Source organism: Drosophila yakuba, chromosome 2L (genome assembly GCF_016746365.2).
Source record: "Drosophila yakuba strain Tai18E2 chromosome 2L, Prin_Dyak_Tai18E2_2.1, whole genome shotgun sequence".
Lineage (NCBI taxonomy): Eukaryota > Metazoa > Arthropoda > Insecta > Diptera > Drosophilidae > Drosophila > Drosophila yakuba.
In genome coordinates, this window is record NC_052527.2 from 24,483,613 (window position 1) to 24,502,201 (window position 18,589).

Below are 18,589 nucleotides of genomic sequence, written 5' to 3' on the forward strand. Positions count from 1 at the left end.
TAATGTCCCTGCGGTGTGCTTCTTCTAACTTAGCATTCACCTTGTCTTCCAACGCCACCGGAATTCGCCTCATTGGTTGTTTTACGGGGTCAACATCCGGATCTATTGTTAGCTTAACGTTGCGCCTCCAGGCGTATAAATTTAAAGTTATATACAAATCCGGGAAGGAAAATATTGCTGACAGTTTATCACGGCTGTGTGAACAGGCATCATCAGAGTGTTACGATATCAAGGGCGAGCACAGCATACTCTTGATAATCAAAAATGCGGTACCCACGTCGATTGAGATATCTGAGTTGGCCGAGAAGAGCATTCATGACGAAGAAATCGTTGACGCAATGATGTGCCTCCAACAGGGTTCTTGGAACTCTGCACTTTCAAGTAAACTGTACCCATTCCGACACTATTGCAAATTATGCGGGATTGAACAAATCACGACGCCTCCTTATTGGCCACAGGCCAATGGCGAGGTAGAAAATATGAATAAAGCGCTCGTCAAACGTCTGAAAATTGCCCATCTGCACAAGAGGAATCTGAAGGATGAGATTCGATCGTTCACGTTCATGTATAACGTCACTCCTCATGGAACTACAGGCACAGCTCCAACTGAGTTAATGTTTAATCGAGTCATTCGAGATAAGATCCCAGGGGTACAAGATTTGGTAGGCGAATTTTCTGATTCAGCGGAAAAAGATAGAGACTGTATCGTTAAGCAAAAGGGAAAGGAAGTTGCAGACAAAAGAAGGGGAGCAAGAGAAGCGGATATCAGAGTAGGAGACAAAGTGGTCCTTAAAAATGTAGTTTTTCCCCACAAGCTTACTCCGAACTTCGACACTACTGAATATGAAGTGGTGGAGAGGAAAGGAAATATAGTGAAAGTAAAAGGGGAGGGCCGAACCCTTATGAGGAATGTAAGTCATATTAAAAAGTTTCCGAAACAGAGTACACCGTCCGATGCGCCTAACATTGACCCCTTACCTATGCTTGATGCGGGTCAGTCTCTGGATCCTGGGACACCACCAAGCTTGCCGACCCCGGAAGAGAACGAGACACACGACATGGATGCCCTGAAGCTGAAGCTGGTGAGGAAGGAAGGGATGTGGGAACCAGCACCACGATGCTGAGAGAGGATCGACGGCTCTCTCTCTCTCTTTCTCTAACAGTTTCTTTTTAAGTTCTGAGTTAGCCCAAGTATCAATAAGTTTGTCCTTTAGACATATTTCTTCTATCTCGGCTTTCGTGGAACCAAACTGGCATTTTTGAAGTTGCTGACGCAGTCGAAGTATAAATTTCCCCACTGTTTCGCCTTCGTCAGGAGATATTTTCCTAAAAAGGTGTCTCTCGAACGTCGAATTTTGTTTGGGAGAAAAGTACGATGTTAATTTCTCAACCAATATGGAGAAAACGTCATTATCAGCTTCTTCATTATATTCAACTATAGCATCCGGTAGTGCGTATGCAACCGTCTGAAGTTGCGTGCCCCCCAAGTGTAATAATTTCATTCTCTTCTGAGTTACCGAGTTGACGCTTTCCACCTGTAGGTATATGTTGAAAGCTCGGAGCCACTTCTCCCATTCATCTCGAAGTAACGCCTTCTCCACATTCTCACAAAGGAATGGTTTTATTACGCTGTCCGCCATCACGAACAAGCTTTATGTCTAGAAAAAAAACAAAAATTAATTTTATGGTTTTTTTTTTTTTAAGTAATTTCTATTTTAATTATATTCTTTTTCTCTTTGCTTAAACCCACTCTATAATCGCAGTATGATAGTTGGCTATGTAAGTTATCACAAATTGTCTTTCTGTCTCTGTACTCGACCGCTGACCACTGTCAGGCAAAATACGTACTGCTTATTAAATGGTTGTCCATACGCACAGGTACACACACCGGTATGCATACATACAAATATATATATTTTCATCGGCTGATTGCCTCTGACCACTGTCAGATAGAATTTTTTTTTCAACCCTTGTTAAATAACTGTACCGGCAATTTGCCTTTGACCGCTGTCAAATAATATAGTTATTTCTTATTAAACATTTGTTTAATGTGTATTTTATTTTCATCGGCCGTTTGCCTCTGACCACTGTCAGATAAAACTTATCTCTTTTTTTTTTTATTTACAGTTATTTTTCTTTTTTTTTTTCATTACAATATACCTCTCTGACCACTGTCATATAGAATTTTATGTTAAAAATGCACATGCACACGTCTGTGTGTGTGTATATGCACTGATCTGCAACCAATTCCGTTGCTTTGTGTACACCTGCATGTATGTGTGTGTTCTTGTGTCTCACACAAGAAACGAAGAACCAAACGCAAAAGAACCGAAGAAAAGAAAAAAAAAAACAACGGGGCTTTGCAGAAATCGCTTGCACACATACATACTTGCACACGATTATTTCATTAATTATGTTTTTATTCCTTCGCTTTAGTTTAATTTCATAGTGTTTTTTTTTTACCTCGTCGCCAATGTAACAACCTGTACTTTTAAAGAATAACACAACCACAATTTAGATCGTCAACTTATTTATTACACTTCGATGTGATTGCTTCCAAAGTCAAAGTCAGACTAATAACTACGAATTAAGTATGTATAACAAAAGAGTACAGTCAAGTAAAGTGTGTGAGAGAAAGAGAGAGAGAGAGCCGTCGATCCTCTCTCAGCATCGTGGTGCTGGTTCCCACAGGGACAATCGTGTGCAACTTCAACGACGGTTCCTTGTCGCAATAAATGGACCGTGCCCTTGGGAAAAGTTCCAGCAGAGCTGGCTTCAGGTCTTCAATAGTTCTCGAGGGGATAGGTGGCCTGGAAAATTTAGAAAACTTGTCGATGCAAGTGGGGAAAAACTTTTTGTCAGTAGAGAAAATGTCTATGTGCAACATTTCTCCTGTGTGTGACGGTATTGGCGTTTCACCGAGTTCTTGCTTCTTTGGGTGCCTGTCATACCTTGGCCCTCGCACAAGTCCTGCAGTTCTGCACGATTTCGCTGGCCAGCTTAGCCATTTTGGGAAAAAAATATTCTGACAATACCTGCTTTACATTTTCTTGCGCTGCTCTGTGCGCCCTATTGTCTTCAGCAGTTATGATTTTCCTTTTTTCTTCAAATCTGAGTACGCCCACGACGTGGCTCCTGCAATTCCAGAACTTTGTGGCTGGGAACCTCCGGACTATCTCATCCTGTATTATTGCAAGCGTGTGCAAATCGCAATGGAAAGCGGTTACGCCCCTTGGCACGATTATGTCTACCAGATCCAATAAAGACTCTAATAAAGACTCCCTGCAGACGAAGATAACGGTGTGGCGCCTTTTATTCCCGAATAGAATAAAGGTATTTTTGGATGAGAAACGTGCCTCCTCCAGTATTATCTGGTTCTGGAAGCAGTTCAACGGCTTGTCTGTCGACTCAATTGTGTGGGTGAGAGACATTTTACTGTGAATCGTTGCTGCGCAAGATTTGGGATCTTCTTGTTCCAGCACATTAAACTGTTGTCTGGACAAGGCGTCCGCTACCAGGTTCTCTTTACCGGGCTTGTAAAATAGCCTCGAATTAAATTCGTCTATGCGGGGTTTCCACCTCTTAATTTTGGCGGATTCCGGCACAGAAAATGTTAAAGGCTTATGGTCAGTGAAGATATTTATATCTTTCACTCCATACAAGTAATACCGTAGCTTAGCCAAATGATGGCCAATAAATTCAGCTCTCTTGGGAAAACACCGCACCTATACCGTAGGCCAAAGCATCTGTCGTTAGATAAAATGGCTTCTTGTAGTCAGGGTAGCTGAGCTTAACGGCTTCTGATGCCTATATATTGCGCAGCTTTTGAAACGTTCTCGCTGGGAGAAACGCACCTGAATATTCCTCGATATTTGCCTGTTGACTGAATATTCCTCGATCTTTGCCTATTGACTGTTCTATAGTAGCTCGCGAGTCCCAGAAATTCTAGAATTCTTTTATGGCCTTGACTTTTCTGGGTCTGTTGTTGCACCGTTACTAGTGACTATGAACCCAAGAAAGTTCAGCCTTTCCTTAATAAAACGCGATTTCTCGGACGATACTCTCATTTTCGCTTCTTGTAGGCTTTTTAACACCCACTCTACATGTTTGATATGAGCCTCCTCGTCTTGCGGGAAGATTATCACGTCATCAAAATAAACATAGCAAAATTTGCCTATTTGTTCCCGTAAGATATCATCTAACGTTCGCTGGAAGATGCTGGCGGCATTCCTGAGGCCGAACGGCAATCTCTTGAACTCGTTTTTTTCCCCGCTTACCGAGAAAGAAGTTTTTTCGCGATCACGTTCCACTAGCACAACCTGATGATATCCGGTTTTGCTCGAAAAATACTGGGCTTTGTTGCTTGCTCTTACCGCTATACCGATCGGACATGGCCGACCGCATGCTGATGCCAACGGAGGCCTGGATGGGCTGTCTTTTTCCTCCATGATCCTCGCGAAGCTTGCAACGAACGCATATCTTTCATGGTTCGATTCTACCTCTTGCGCCTGCGCCATCACCAGAGCTGCCGGCAAGTCCCTTGGCTTTGCTAAGAATAGTACGTAGTGCATCTTCGCGGAACTTTTCACAGAGGCCCTTTGCTAGGACCGGCTCGTATGAGATGTTGACTTTATTAATCAAAAATGTAAGTTTTTTGCCGACTTCATCGTAATATTGCAGTAGAGACATGCTGCCTTTTCTTAGCGTGCCCAACTCTTGCTCGATTACGTGAACTGGACGTTTGTCGCTGTAGGTGAAGTCGAGGCGATTTATAATCGCGTCAAAGTTATGTACTGTGCCAAAAGAGGACAGAACAACATCCGCGGCCCCCCTGATTTTATTCCTTATAATTATCACCGCCTGATAATGGCGTGAGCTACCGGCTACTGTACGGCCTAAAAATACGGTAGGCTGCAAGAGCCGCCTGTCTCCATGAAACATATGATTCTTGTGCGCCTGCAAACTTGTGCAGGCATTTGACGGCATCCAATGGCTCATCGCAGCCGAAATCGTTACTTTTTGCCCTTGTCAAGCAAGGCCTTATTTACAGCGGCTTGCTCAGCCGAGGCAACGGTACCGGCTGCCTGTAATACAAATTTCAACTGGTCTGGATCCATGTTTCTTGAAGTGGGGGGCGCCGAAATTAAATGGCGCTGGAACGCGAATGTGATTATTGCAATCAGAGTCCGAATCACTAGACCAACGGCGGGGGATTCTATAGCGACGGAAGGGTGTATTCATATGCTTCTATAATAAACAAAAAAATCTCTAACACAACGCTTAAGGAGGAAGGCAACAAGGCTGCAAAATTCCGCAGATCATATTGCGTTGAACGATAAAACAAAACGAATGAGACAAAGGCAGACGGAAAAAACTTGTGCGCGCGTGCATTTGATGCGCTGCTTTTAATAATTATTGGGCATTTGTTTTTTTTTTTTTTAATTATTCTTGCTGCCAAATTATTATTATTTTTCGTCAACCTTATCCACCACTACTGTGTTAAAACTTTTTACTGTTTAATTCTATTTTAGTAAAGACACTTGCAAAAACTGTATTTTTATACTTATTTTTAATTCGTAGGTTTTAAGAACAGTTTAAAGAAAGGAGCCCACTTACATCTTTTGGTGCCATGTGGTGTAGTGTGATGTTCTAATCTGCAGTTGGTGTCTGTTGTTGTGAGCTGCGTTGTCTCTGCCTCCCGCCCTGCCCTTTCCGCTGTCCAGATAGCTTGCGCGCTGATCTGCCGAAAAGGTTCAGCGGCTTCGGTGTAACGTGAAATTAAATTTGCGCTATAGCGTACCCAACTGCACCCAAGAGGCGAGGTTAATGACGGTGTTTCTGTGCAACCTGTTTTGACGTAGGTCAGCAGCAGCCACTTGTCTGATTGTTCTGTTGTAAGCAACATTGGTCACAAGCACTTCTTTCTGTTGTTAGCACTTGGTGTTTGTCGCTACACCCATGTTGACGTGGCTGAGTTTGATTCACTTTTAGTTAATTGTGATTTTTTAGTTCGTGGGTAATTACTAATACGCTGTCAAATACCGGGTATGTTGGGTATTTGGTTGGGGTTTTGTATTTTACGTCACTTTTGTCACAATAAATACTTGACGGAGTAACTTTTGATATTCTCTTTATTGAGTGGAGCAGGTGTTGCTGCTTACGAATATAGAGAAGAACTGAATATACGAATTCAAGAATTCAAATGAGGAGCAAAAATGAAAACGAAACACATTGTTGCGGTTTCATATTCGTAGCGGCCAGGCAAATAAGCAGTGTCTGCCGGCTACGTAACGACATCCGGCATAATGCTTACATTGCGGTCGAATTTTCCACGCTCGCCATAGCGGCGTTAACTTGAGTTAGCTTGCACGCAAAAGTGCGAGCGCGGCAGACACACCCAGACTTTACGAGTCACTCACTGTGTAGTGAGCAATGATTCGCACACCAAGACTGATGAGTTGATAGATAAAATACAACAACTAATAATTCTTTATCTAAAGTTAAATTCTAAATTTTAAATCGCCATCCCTAAGCTGTTTCTAGTAAAGAAACAAACTAATCCAATAGCAGCAAAAAGCCATCGAGCCAGCCCCATATTTGATCATGAGCCCGAAGTTCGTCACAAGGTGGTTCAAAAACGGCTTAAAAATAAGAAAAGGCATATTATAGGGTTGGCGCTATGCATATTGGCAAGTAAACCCGTACCACAAAGTCGGAGGCAGTGTCTAAATTTGTCGCGGATAAGCTGAAAATTAAGGTGGATATAATTACTTGCAATCCTTTAACTAAAAAAGACGTGGATTGAACTTGGAGTAACTGAACAACATTATCAAGCTGTCTTCAATAATGTGTTTTGGTCGCAATCGGTTAGACTGATTCGATTCATTCATAAGGAGAAGCAGCCCTTTACTCCCAGAAAGGCGCCACCAAAAAACGCCCGGTAGCCGGCGTAACTGGTTTTGACGTCACCTTCTGCCTTCTTTTGCAAGAAAGTCCTCTTCTGTTGGGAATACAGCTCCATTTCCAACCACAATTTCACTGATCAACAGTTCGGCTGTCTGTCTTTCGTCTTATTCTTGAATCGGATGTCTATAATTCCAGCATCATTCCCGATGCATCCTTCATACATCGTTCCTACAAAAACAACATACGTCTTTGCCGACTGCCATGGAGCTGTGGCTCTTCCAAAAAGCGCTCCATTTGGCGTGGCACTCTCACTCCATAATTCGTCTTTATTTCACGTTTCGTCCCTCGTCTCATGTGAACCATGAGATTACCAATGCTCTCACCAGTTTCTGTGAATTCGCGCTGTCGTCCCTCTTTGGATCGGATGCGCATTTGGAGATTACGCTTTCTTCGCTTCAAGCAGTTTCGTCGGTGGATTCTCATTCGCATTCAAAGCTAATATTTTCCGCTCTAAAACGCAAAGAGTTTAGGCTAAGCCCGTCTTCTGGAGTAGCTCTTTCCTTACTGTTTTTGAAACAGTTGTTGGACCGGAACCACCAATTAAGCCGACCACTGCTACATCTAAGCTATAGACACACCTCACCCACTTATCAGCTTTCTGCGCCGGAATGCACTGCGACTTTCTTTTACGAACCGGCTGCTATTTCATATTCCATAAAGCTTAAGGAGAACTAAAATAAAAAGCCTTAAATTATATAGTCCTGATCAGCTTTAACTCCGATTAAGATGTCTTCGTATTGGTGGAAACCTGGCTTAACACTAACTTCACTTTATTGTGGCTGTTCGCCGTACTTCCATGGCTTATTTGAGGCGGGAGATTTTAATTTAAGCTGTGTCGTATGGACATTTAATTTGCATTCCTTTTCCATGGTTCCTAGCAATGTACACCTGTCTCATGAAATTACATATTGTTATTGATGATTTTTATAGCATGGACATAAACAATATTAATATTTTCAATGTTTCTCGCAAGTTACTTTATTTAATTTCTACCAGTTCTGTTCTAAACTCCTCAATTGATCTCGCCGAATTTTCTACATTTATTTTGAGCCTTAGAGAAAGCACTACTTACATGCCCTTAAAGCCCATTCTCAGGTTGATTCTGTAAACAAAGATTTCGCTAAAGACATTAACAAACATGTCAACATTTCAATTTGGGGGCCGAGCTTGCCAAGCTTGGTATTCATTCTTTCTTTTTTTATATATAATTATGTCGAGATAAGTGAAGTTGTTTCCGACCCGTATGAAGACACTACTGGACTTCCTCTAAGAAGAGCTACTCTGGGCCCTTTGCTTTTCAATATTTTTATCAATGATATTTTTTCGTGCTTACATTTTTCTAATTACATGCTTACGCAGATGATCTCAAAACCTATATGATAATTTACACTATTAGTGACAGTTTCTTTCTTCAGGCTTTTTTGTACAAAAAAAAGGCAAATGGTGAACTGAAATTAAAATGCCTTTAAATATAAATAAATGCAATGTTATTACATATAGCAAGTGCTTGTCAACAATTGCTTCTTCTTACTACATATATATTGAACCTTTGGCCTTATTGGATGAGAGCTGGGAGTTCTTTTTCATAGGAAAGTCCATTTACACATGGTACACATTTGAATTATACTCTTCCGAAAGCGTATGCAATGTTTGGGTTTACTCTAGTTCCTGCATCCCCGTTCATCATATTTCAGCCAGTGTTGTCGCTTCCATACCTGCTTATTGGAGGATCGGCGCTCGATAGAAGGGCTGCTCTTTGGTCATGATACTTTGAACGAAAACATTGATAGTTCTTTTCTTTTGGGCTAAATTAATATAAATATACCAGTAAGAACTCTTCGCACCTTGGTCCTATTTAATGAAGCCAATGTCAGGACCATTTATGCGCGAAATGATCCCGTCTTTAGGGCCTTACGATTATTTAACTTTTTTCCTGCCAGCACTCGCTTTAGTTGTGGATCTGAAAGGCTTATGTTAAAAAGGAATCTTTATTTATTATTTATTTTTTAATTATTTATTAATGTATTGACATAAATAAATAAACTTAAAATTTTCAAGCTCCAGTAGCAATGGTAGTTCGTCTGGACAAATGGAATTTAAAATTTGATAAAACTTGAACGTTTTCTACTGTGCGTGGAGGCTGGAAGAATTATATGGAATAATCGACAAGTTTTAGGGAATTCCATAGTCTGCTTGAAGGAGCAAATGATACTGGCAATTAATGGAGCATAAGGCAGAGGATTATGATTTTGACATCTATTCGCTCATCAGAGAAATTTTTCCACAACCGGAAGAGACGATGAAAGTCAAAGATTGGATGGAAAAGAAGCAAGGGTATAACGAATCCTTCATTGACAATGTCTCTGAAATGCACAACAATTTAGGTTAATGCACAAAATTTTTAAAGAAGAGTTCGTAGAACTTTGATAAGAAAACATGAACTCCCATATGGGGGCTTATTGTTAACTTCTCCAATAAGATCATTGGCGAAGCTTATAAAGGAAGGGCTCAGAGGAGGAAGATGGTTTGAAAAGCATGAAAAAACCAAAGCGAATCTGACCATTTTTTTTTTTTTTAAATTCCTTTTATTCCTCTCGGGAACTTAGGGCTTCTACGAGAGCTTTCCATCTAACTCTATTTTGAGCTGTCTGTTTTGCACTTGCCCATGTGGTGTTTATTTGGGCTAGTTCTTGGTGAGCGGTTCTTCTCCAGGTTGCTCTTGGCCTTCCCACTCGCCTGCTTCCTTGGGGGTTCCAGTCTAGTGCCATCCTCACTATGCTACTCGGGTTTCTTCTAAAAGCGTGCCCTATCCACATCCATTTTTTCTTCCTTGTTTGTATGTGAATCGGGGACTCGTCTGTAACGCGCCACAGTTCTGTGTTGGCTATTATGTTTGGCCAGAATACCCCACATATGACTCTCAGGCATTTGTTGCTGAAAGCCTGTAGCATCATTTTCTTCGTGGCGAGCCATGTCTCACTTCCGTATAGCAGTATGTATTTCACACACGCATTGTAGATCCTGAGCTTTGTTCGTCGGCTGATTTGTCGGTCTCTCCATATGCGGTATAATCTCCCAAATGCTGAGCGGGCTTTGCCAAGACGACTGGAGACATCATCATCCACTCCACCACTGTTGGATATGATGGTGCCAAGGTATGGCAAACTGGTAATGAACTCGATTGGGTTCCCATTTATGTTGATGTTTCCTTGGCTGGAGTGGTTGAAGCGCATAGCTTTTGTTTTCGCCGAGTATTTCCTCCGCCGTGGTTCTTAGTTGCCTGCAGGTGTGCTCTCATGGGTGGTCTTCTAGGGGGATCAGCTGTTCTCGCAGCGTGGACGTCATTCTCGTCTTCAGAGTAGAGTCGCGCTCGCGGGCGCTCGCCGGTGTTGACTGTTGCCAGTGTTCCTTGAGTGGTTGCGGTTGAGCTTTATTGTAAGTTCTCCAATGACCAACTCATGGTCACTGTCTATGGCTGCTCCCCTTTTGTTCCGTACGTCCAGTAGCGAGTGTCTCCAGTTCCTGCTAATGCATATGTGGTCGATCTGGTTGCGCGTATTACCACTTGGAGATGTCCAGGAGTATTTGTGGACATCTTTTTGTGGGAATATTGTGCCGCCGATAACCAGTTGGAATAGCTGACAAAGTTCCACTAATCTCCCTCCATTATCGTTGCGAGCCCCAGTGCCATGCTGGCCCATGACAGATCTTAGTCCGGTGTTGTTGGGGCCAATTTTTGCATTGAAGTCACCCATGAGGATGTTAATGTCACCTTACCGTAGCTTGTTGAGGGTTGCTGTAAGGGCAGTATAGAAGTCGTCCTTGGTGTCGTTGTTTGCGTCTTCCGTCGGGGCATAGCATTGAGTAATGTTTAGGTATCTAGCTCTACAACTGAACCTGGCGGTCATGATTCTATCAGAAATGGGTTCCCAGGAAACCAGTGCCTTCTTTATGCGCTTGGACACGAAAATTCCCACTCCATATCTGCTGCCGTCACTGTTGCCACTGTGTAGGACTAGATTGCTATCTGATGTTGTTGTTTCCCCACTGCCAGCCCACCTCATCTCGCTGATTCCAGCTATTGCAATGTGGAGTTTTTCCATCTCCGCCTCAAACTGTGCTAACCTAGATGGTTCTCTTAGAGATCTAACGTTCCATTGTCCAATTCGTGTCCGTTTTGAGATGCCTATGGTCGTTATTGAATTTGGGGAGCCGTTTATGTTTAAATTTCACTTATTAGTTTCAGTAATCGTTGTAAGTTTTTCGACCGATCTGGTGATTGGCCAGATGCGGCTTATCCCAGTGGTGGGGCTGCCACCTGTCGCCATCGGGGATTGGCGTCTACGGTGTTGTGATGGTATTCGTAGAAAAGCGAACAGTCTAGTAACGCGCTCGCCCTTCTGGGTGTTGCTTGGTACTATGTGGGTGCCCCCGTTTTTCTCCCATGTAGTGAGGAGGGGGCTCAGAGAAAGGTTATAATATAAAACGGGACACACAATATACAAAAGTTTTATAAAAGCAGAGCATACCATAGACGGTTCAAAGGGAAAGTCGTGAACACAGTGGTAAGCGTATAACATCACAACCTTTTTTTTTGCCAAAACTAAAGTTATCAGAGAAGAAATAAAAGAAATGGAATCGATTGTTGCGAGAGGAGGGCACGAGTTTGCGACTCTAAACAATGGATTTAAATAAAGACTTTAACATGGTTGACACTCATACACATAAAACTGTCTATACCCCACACCACAACCAAATTTGGAACTGAAGCAAGTTATCGCAACATATCCATTGTGTCTGGAAATATGTTAGGAAGAACTAACCTTGAGCAGTCCTGGAGTAGGTCCTGAAAACCTACCGATAGAGCAACGTTATTATCCAATAACTCAGCAAAACAAAAGTTGGTATATGCCGAGCTTGATCGCATATTAAGTCTTGGCGTGATCGATGAAGGCAAAAGCAGCTGGATGTCTCCAGTAACATTGTGTCAGAAAAACTCAAAAATCGCATTTGTCACGAAGTCCGCAACTTTAATTCCCGCAGACCGCCGGCAGTTAATCATGCAGAACTACGCGAACATGTATTTCCGTTATTCCCAGCATCAAAAAATTCTGTGCTTATGTGGACGGAATGCTTTGTCTGGGAGGTTTGCTCGATGGTTCCTCAAATTACAGGCATTCGACTTCACAATTGAACACCGCTGAGGTTTACTGAATGTGACTCCAGGTACCCTGTCCCGAATCCATATGAATGAAGTACAAAAAACGGACGCTGAAAATCCAGACATTCACATCGACCTGAACTCCACTTTCTTCTATCTACTTGCTTCAGACCGTTGAACTAAACGCGGACAATTGCCCGGATATTCAAACATCAGAAGGATAAAACATATCAACATCATATAACGAATGGTGTTATCCACAAATGACGCTATGAACGACGCAAAATAGAGAATGAAAGGGTGTAAAGTATGTAACGTCAGCAAAACCATCAACAAGAATTTCCGCCCACCTATGGTAGAGAAGCTAGTAACGGAACAACCCGTCCAAAGGGTTTTTTATAGACTTTCTGGGACCGTACCTACGGAATATAGCTGAATATTCAGTTTCCTTTTGAAGTAACCTACAAGAGTCAATCGGAGGGGTAAGGATGATCACCCAAGGCTTTGCATACCCGGTTTTAAGAAAACTAGGCGACATACAATTAGCAGACCTAGACTTAGGCCTACCGGTTAAAATGGAACAAATGGGAATACATGGACAAAACGTTATATGAGGTGGGCAATGCCAGAGGCAAAAGTGTCGGGGTGTTCCATGCCTTGCATGTTCTCTTAGAACATGTAATACATGCTATAAACACACATTGCTCTAATGGTTTCGACATTGACAGTTCAACATCCAGCCGTAATTTGAGCTGTGAAATTGTTTTAAGTTCAGATATATAGGTATGGTATGTATGTATCCATATCCAGCCAAAATTTTACCCGCATTGCCAGCTATTTTAAATCTCAATAACATACACATCAATAGCCCGGCTAGCTTAGATTAAGACTCGTGAGGAGTTTTTTGGCGGGTGATACAAAAACAGGGAAAGAAAAAAGCAAGATCAGGAGATCATGCGCCTCCGCATCAATGACTTCAAGCGTGTTATGTACGTAATTCACACATCAAAAAGCCAAGCGGATACAACTGGTTGATTGCGTTGAGATTATTAGCATTTGACAATCCAGTCCAACGTCCAAAATCTTTCACAAGAAAATTGTAATCTAGTAATTGGCAAAGTTCAGTTCTCTTCCCGAATGGGGGAAATTGTGAAATATTTCTCCTAGGTGGGAACGCTTGGCTAGGATTTTAGATCTAGAAAAAATCCGACAACAAGACCACAAAAACCAAATCTTTGGCGATCTTTCCTAGCTTCATCACTATAGCATTGGTGTTTCTAGCGAAACTGAAACTGGATAAGTCATACAAGAGCTGAATACATTACATACCGCAATAAATCTATAAGGTTTCATGATGAGGAAATAGTGATAGCTTATAAATCTTATATAAATAACATTACAACAACATTAATAATTAGTTTTATTACAACATTAAATATTTAGTTTTTTTACCGTTCGTCAGTCTTCACTGACACGACATAATCATCGTTTTTGGCCGACTCTTGGCTAATGCTGGGTCCAGAAGCCTTTAACCTTTCTGAATCCCATTTTTAGTAAGCTAAAGATTTCATCAGCCGACTATAGCTTTTTGTGTGCTTCAGTGACTTCTTCCCATTTGGAAGTAATATTTCGACATATCCCTTTGTGAAGTTAGTGGCCATTTGACAAACTTTGCTTACTACCGGAATAGAATTACTTATATTTTGGCAATTTGACACTCGCTAATTGCGGACATAGCATATTCTTTGTTGCTAGTTTTGAAAGACAATATATAGTCGGCGAAAAACAGGATCAATTGTTTTCAAAAATGGCTCGTACCGGATGTGAAAAATATAATATATACATGAGCATTTATAAAATACAATTAAATTTTGGATGAATGTAAATTTTTAATACCATCTTTCAAAGAACAAGACAGCTTCCTTCAGTAGGAAGGGATTTTTGTGACATCCATCTATTGTGCACGGCGTTCGACTCCATATCTGCTAGTCTTATATAAGCGTTGATATTAGTATAGATATAAATCATAATGTGCCCTTTATGATTAACAACCAACCATTGGCTGATGACATCAAGTTACACATAAAAGCATAAAATTTAACCAGGGGGATGATCGATAATTTAATTACATTTTATTTTAGTATTATGCCGTATGCTGTATTTTTCTAAATAGTCACGTTTCTTTTCATAGGATGAATTGACTAAGGAGCAAACTGCATGTAAGTTTATAATACATTTTACTCATTTCTTTATCTAAAAATCATTTTTAAATAGTACTACGTAATGCATTTAATGCTTTTGACCCAGAAAAAAATGGATATATCAACACAGCCATGGTGGGTACGATACTTAGCATGTTGGGACATCAACTTGATGATGCAACTCTTGCTGACATTATCGCTGAAGTCGATGAGGATGGTTCAGGTCAAATTGAATTTGAAGAATTTACCACACTGGCCGCCCGCTTTCTTGTTGAAGAGGACGCCGAAGCCATGATGGCTGAATTAAAGGAAGCGTTTCGCCTTTACGACAAAGAAGGAAATGGATATATAACAACTGGTGTTCTTCGTGAAATTCTGCGCGAACTAGATGATAAATTGACAAATGACGATCTGGACATGATGATTGAGGAAATCGATTCCGATGGATCGGGTACTGTTGATTTTGATGGTATATAGATCTGATTTATGAACGATTTGTTATTTTATGACATTTTTTATTTTGTAGAATTTATGGAAGTAATGACTGGTGGCGATGATTAAAGCCGAATTAAAAAAGTACATCGAAATAAGTATTTCAGCTTCAACAAAATTTTCTATGCAATCAAAATTGTAAAACATGAGAAAACATTAAATTAATTTTCGTAAAGTTAAAAAGTAAATTGATCGAATGAAAACGTAAAATATGGTTTATTTAACTAACTGTTTCCTTCGGGTATTGCAGCTGCTAGAAATTCTTCAATTTGTTATTTGTAAACACGTCAACTTTGGTGACACTGTTCAACATTATTATCTTTGTTTCAAAAATCATGTGCAAAGAACGCAAAACTTAGTCATTACGTGCTCCATCTTCCAAGGAAAGACTGCAGGCTGTTAGTGGGAATTCATACAGGTCACTGCCTAGCTGCGGCACACGCAGTCAAACTGGGCATTACCGACAACGCCAACTGCCGGAAATGTGATTAATTCGAGGCAATCGAAACCTTGGAGCATCTCATTTGCAAATGTCCGGCCCTAACAAGGGCAAGTATAAGCTACCTAGGCGCTCTTGTTCTGGCATCGCTAGAAGATGCCTCCAGGAAGAAGGCGGGCGAACTACTTGCCTTCGCGAAAAATACCTCGATCATAAAAGATTTCGAAAACCGCGTAAACATTCTCTAGGTCCATAAAAAAACACTCGGACAGCTACGAACCATATTGGCCTATGCGCGGCCCCGTGAAGGCCCTCCGACCTAACCTAACCTAACCTTATCTTTGTTATCTATGCAGATCTAAGCATCTAAGCTCTTCCCTCTCGCGCTCTCTCTCTTTGTTTATAGTTTGTTTAGAAACTTATTAAATTAAACCGTTTGAATTCGATACCATAAAAATCTCTATCATTTTGCAGAAAAGGCTGGTAAAAAGGCTTATTAGCTCAACATTTTGGTGACCCTCATGTGATCAAATATATAATGCAAATTATACAAAACTATATAAAGCTTCAATTTAAATTTGCTGTTACTGCCGACGTGATCTATGCATATACATATATACATATGCAATCATACAGAGATGTTTAAAGCTTAAGCTTTAATTTGCTGTTACTGCTGCTGAGTGATTTGTGCAATATCGGATAAAAATTATTCAGAAAATTTCTCTCGGTGTAAGTTCGCAGGTTGGAAAATTTCACGCTGGTATAGGATTAGGTCCGACAGAAGTAGGCAAGAATTTTTATTTATTTTTGGTTTTCTTCAGCAGATGCATTCTCTCGGTGTATTCATAACTCCTAACCATACATTTGTTTTAATATTTTAATATATCTTTCCAACCATTAAATTAAATAAAAATCGTAAGTTTTAAATATATACGGTTGCTTCTCTAAGCTTTATCCCCGCTCGAAGGGGTGCTCCCAGGAACGCTTGACTAGCGTTCTTTCTATGAACGTTTAAAAGTAAGAACCTTCGCATAAGCTAAGCTAATATAAATATATTTATATATATATTTACTAACCTTAGCATGCCCCTGTCGACCCTTGGGGACTGCTGCTCGATGGCGCTGCTGCTCAATGACTGCGCCAGGCAACGATTTTCAATTAGAACATTTCCGCCTAGGAAATGACACGTAAAAATTTAAACCGCGAACCGTTTTAGAGTTGTGGAAAACTCACTTGCTTTCTTTATTTCCGCACTTTTTTTTCCCACGACCGTAGGCCAAAAATTTAACCAAAAAAAATGCCTAGCTCAAAGACGAAATGCTTACGACTTCACGCCCAGGCGGTTCGATTGGAAAAGAACTAGAACGGAAACTCAAGCCTGGGTCTAGACCATCAGCGGAAATCATTCCCAAAACTTCCCTGGTGCAGATGAACTAGATTTGAATCTCGTATAGTATATCTACGATGATTAATACTGCATTTAATAAGACCCCTCATTAGCTAAGCTTTGTGAGCGTGGCAAAAAGTTTTCTGGCAAATCGATAGAAATTTACAAAACCAATACAAAAATGAAAAAATATCAAAACATTTTTCAAAAGTGTTGTTAGAGTAGGCGTGGCAACATGAATCGACACACTTGCTCTGCGTCTATGCCTCTGGAGTCAGTATGCCTAATCTGAACTTTCTAGCTTTTGTAATTCCTGTGATCTCAGCGTTCATACGGACGGACAGACGGACATGCCCAGATCGACTCGGATATTGATCCCTCTGCCTGTTAAATACTTTTCAACGAATCTAGTATACCCTTTAACTCTACGTGTAACGGGTATAAATATACCTGTACACACAAATTATTTAAATTTATAAATATAAATATTATACAACTAATAAATATAAAGAGACGCAAAGTAAATTAACTAAATATCCAAATTTAATAAAAAAAAAACAGTTTCTAAAAATAAATAAAAAATGGTTTCGACATACTTATACTTATAACCAAATACATTGCCTTTTTTCCGCTCCTCATACATACATATATTTTTGCAAGCTTCCCGCTATTTTGCGCAGAGCAGATCTGTTCATAAAAATAGCAGTGCTCATGAGCTGCAACTTTAAACTTATATTTAAAAAAGTAAGTGAATGTTGACAAATTTAATTTTATTTTAAACAAAAACAAATAAATTTAATATTTAAAATGTTCTTAATTTTTTTTACATTATTAATTTAAACAACAAGGTGCTGTTTACAGCTGTTCATAACAATAGCAGTGAGTTATGAAAACAGTGGAATTAGTTGAAAAAAAAACATTGTTGAACTCCAAAAACTATTTTAATTTGTTTGTTTGGGTTAGTACTTTGTCGTGTACCCTTTATTATACCCGTTACTCGTAGAGTAAAAGGGTATACTAGATTCGTTGAAAAGTATGTAACAGGCAGAAGGAAGCGTTTCCGACCATATAAGGTATATATATACTTGATCAGAATCAATAGCCGAGTCGATCTGGCCATTGTAGGGGATATACAGAATTTTGACAATTATTCTACGGAACACTGGAGGGACGCAAACATGAAAAGAACGTAAATGGAGGAGAGATCCGGAATCACAGCTGGGTCGGAATAAGTACCAGTTTCGCTATTGGTCTCCTGACTGTTCCTGTGCTTGTGACGAGGTCGACTACTCGGACGAGGTCGTCTGCGCCTGGATGAGCGCCGTTCACTCTTCCCAGGCGCCACTCATTGGGTGGGAGGTTGTCGTGCTTTATGACAACCATATCATTTATCTCAATGTTCCTTACAGGATACTGCCATTTGTTACGTTTGTGCAGTACCCGGAGGTATTCATTCTTCCATCGCAAACAGATCTGCTGCCTTTGAGCTTTAAGCCATCGATTGATGATGAACGCCGCATCGGACTGGATTTCGGGCTCAGTTTCTGAGGGAGCGGCCCACCAATGAGAAAATGGCCTGGAGTAAGGGCCAACAGATCAGTCGGATCCTCGGCTGAAGGAGAGAGTGGTCTGTTCAGACATGCTTCTCTTTTACGCAGGAGGGTTAAAAGCTCCTCAAAGGTGTATTTGTAGGAGGAAATTGCCTTATAGAAAAGAGTTTTAAAACTCTGGACCCCCGCTCCCCAGATACCTTCCATATGTGGAGCTCCGGGGGTGTTGAAGTGCCACGTTATCTTTTGGTGGCTATTATGGGTGACCACCGTGAATCTGGTTGCCTCCAAGAAATCTTCAATCATAACGTTGGAGGCTCTTACAAAATTTTTTAACTTCGGAACCCCAAACTTGGATTGTGTCATGGGCTGGCTCGCGCCATGTAATTAAAT

General features: G+C 40.8%; 1 protein-coding gene across 1 annotated transcript in view; it reads left to right on the plus strand.

Annotated features, from left to right (window-relative positions):
• The window catches only part of LOC6539140 (troponin C), a 32,262-nt gene extending 17,232 nt beyond the window's left edge, over positions 1 to 15,030 (plus strand). The window contains exons 2-4 of the mRNA XM_002086000.3: positions 14,319 to 14,346; positions 14,402 to 14,797; positions 14,855 to 15,030. Of these exons, the coding sequence (XP_002086036.2) occupies positions 14,319 to 14,346; positions 14,402 to 14,797; positions 14,855 to 14,889 (459 nt within the window). The 3' untranslated portion in view covers positions 14,890 to 15,030. The remainder of the gene's footprint in view (positions 1 to 14,318; positions 14,347 to 14,401; positions 14,798 to 14,854) is intronic.
• Positions 15,031 to 18,589: the final 3,559 nt, after the last annotated feature.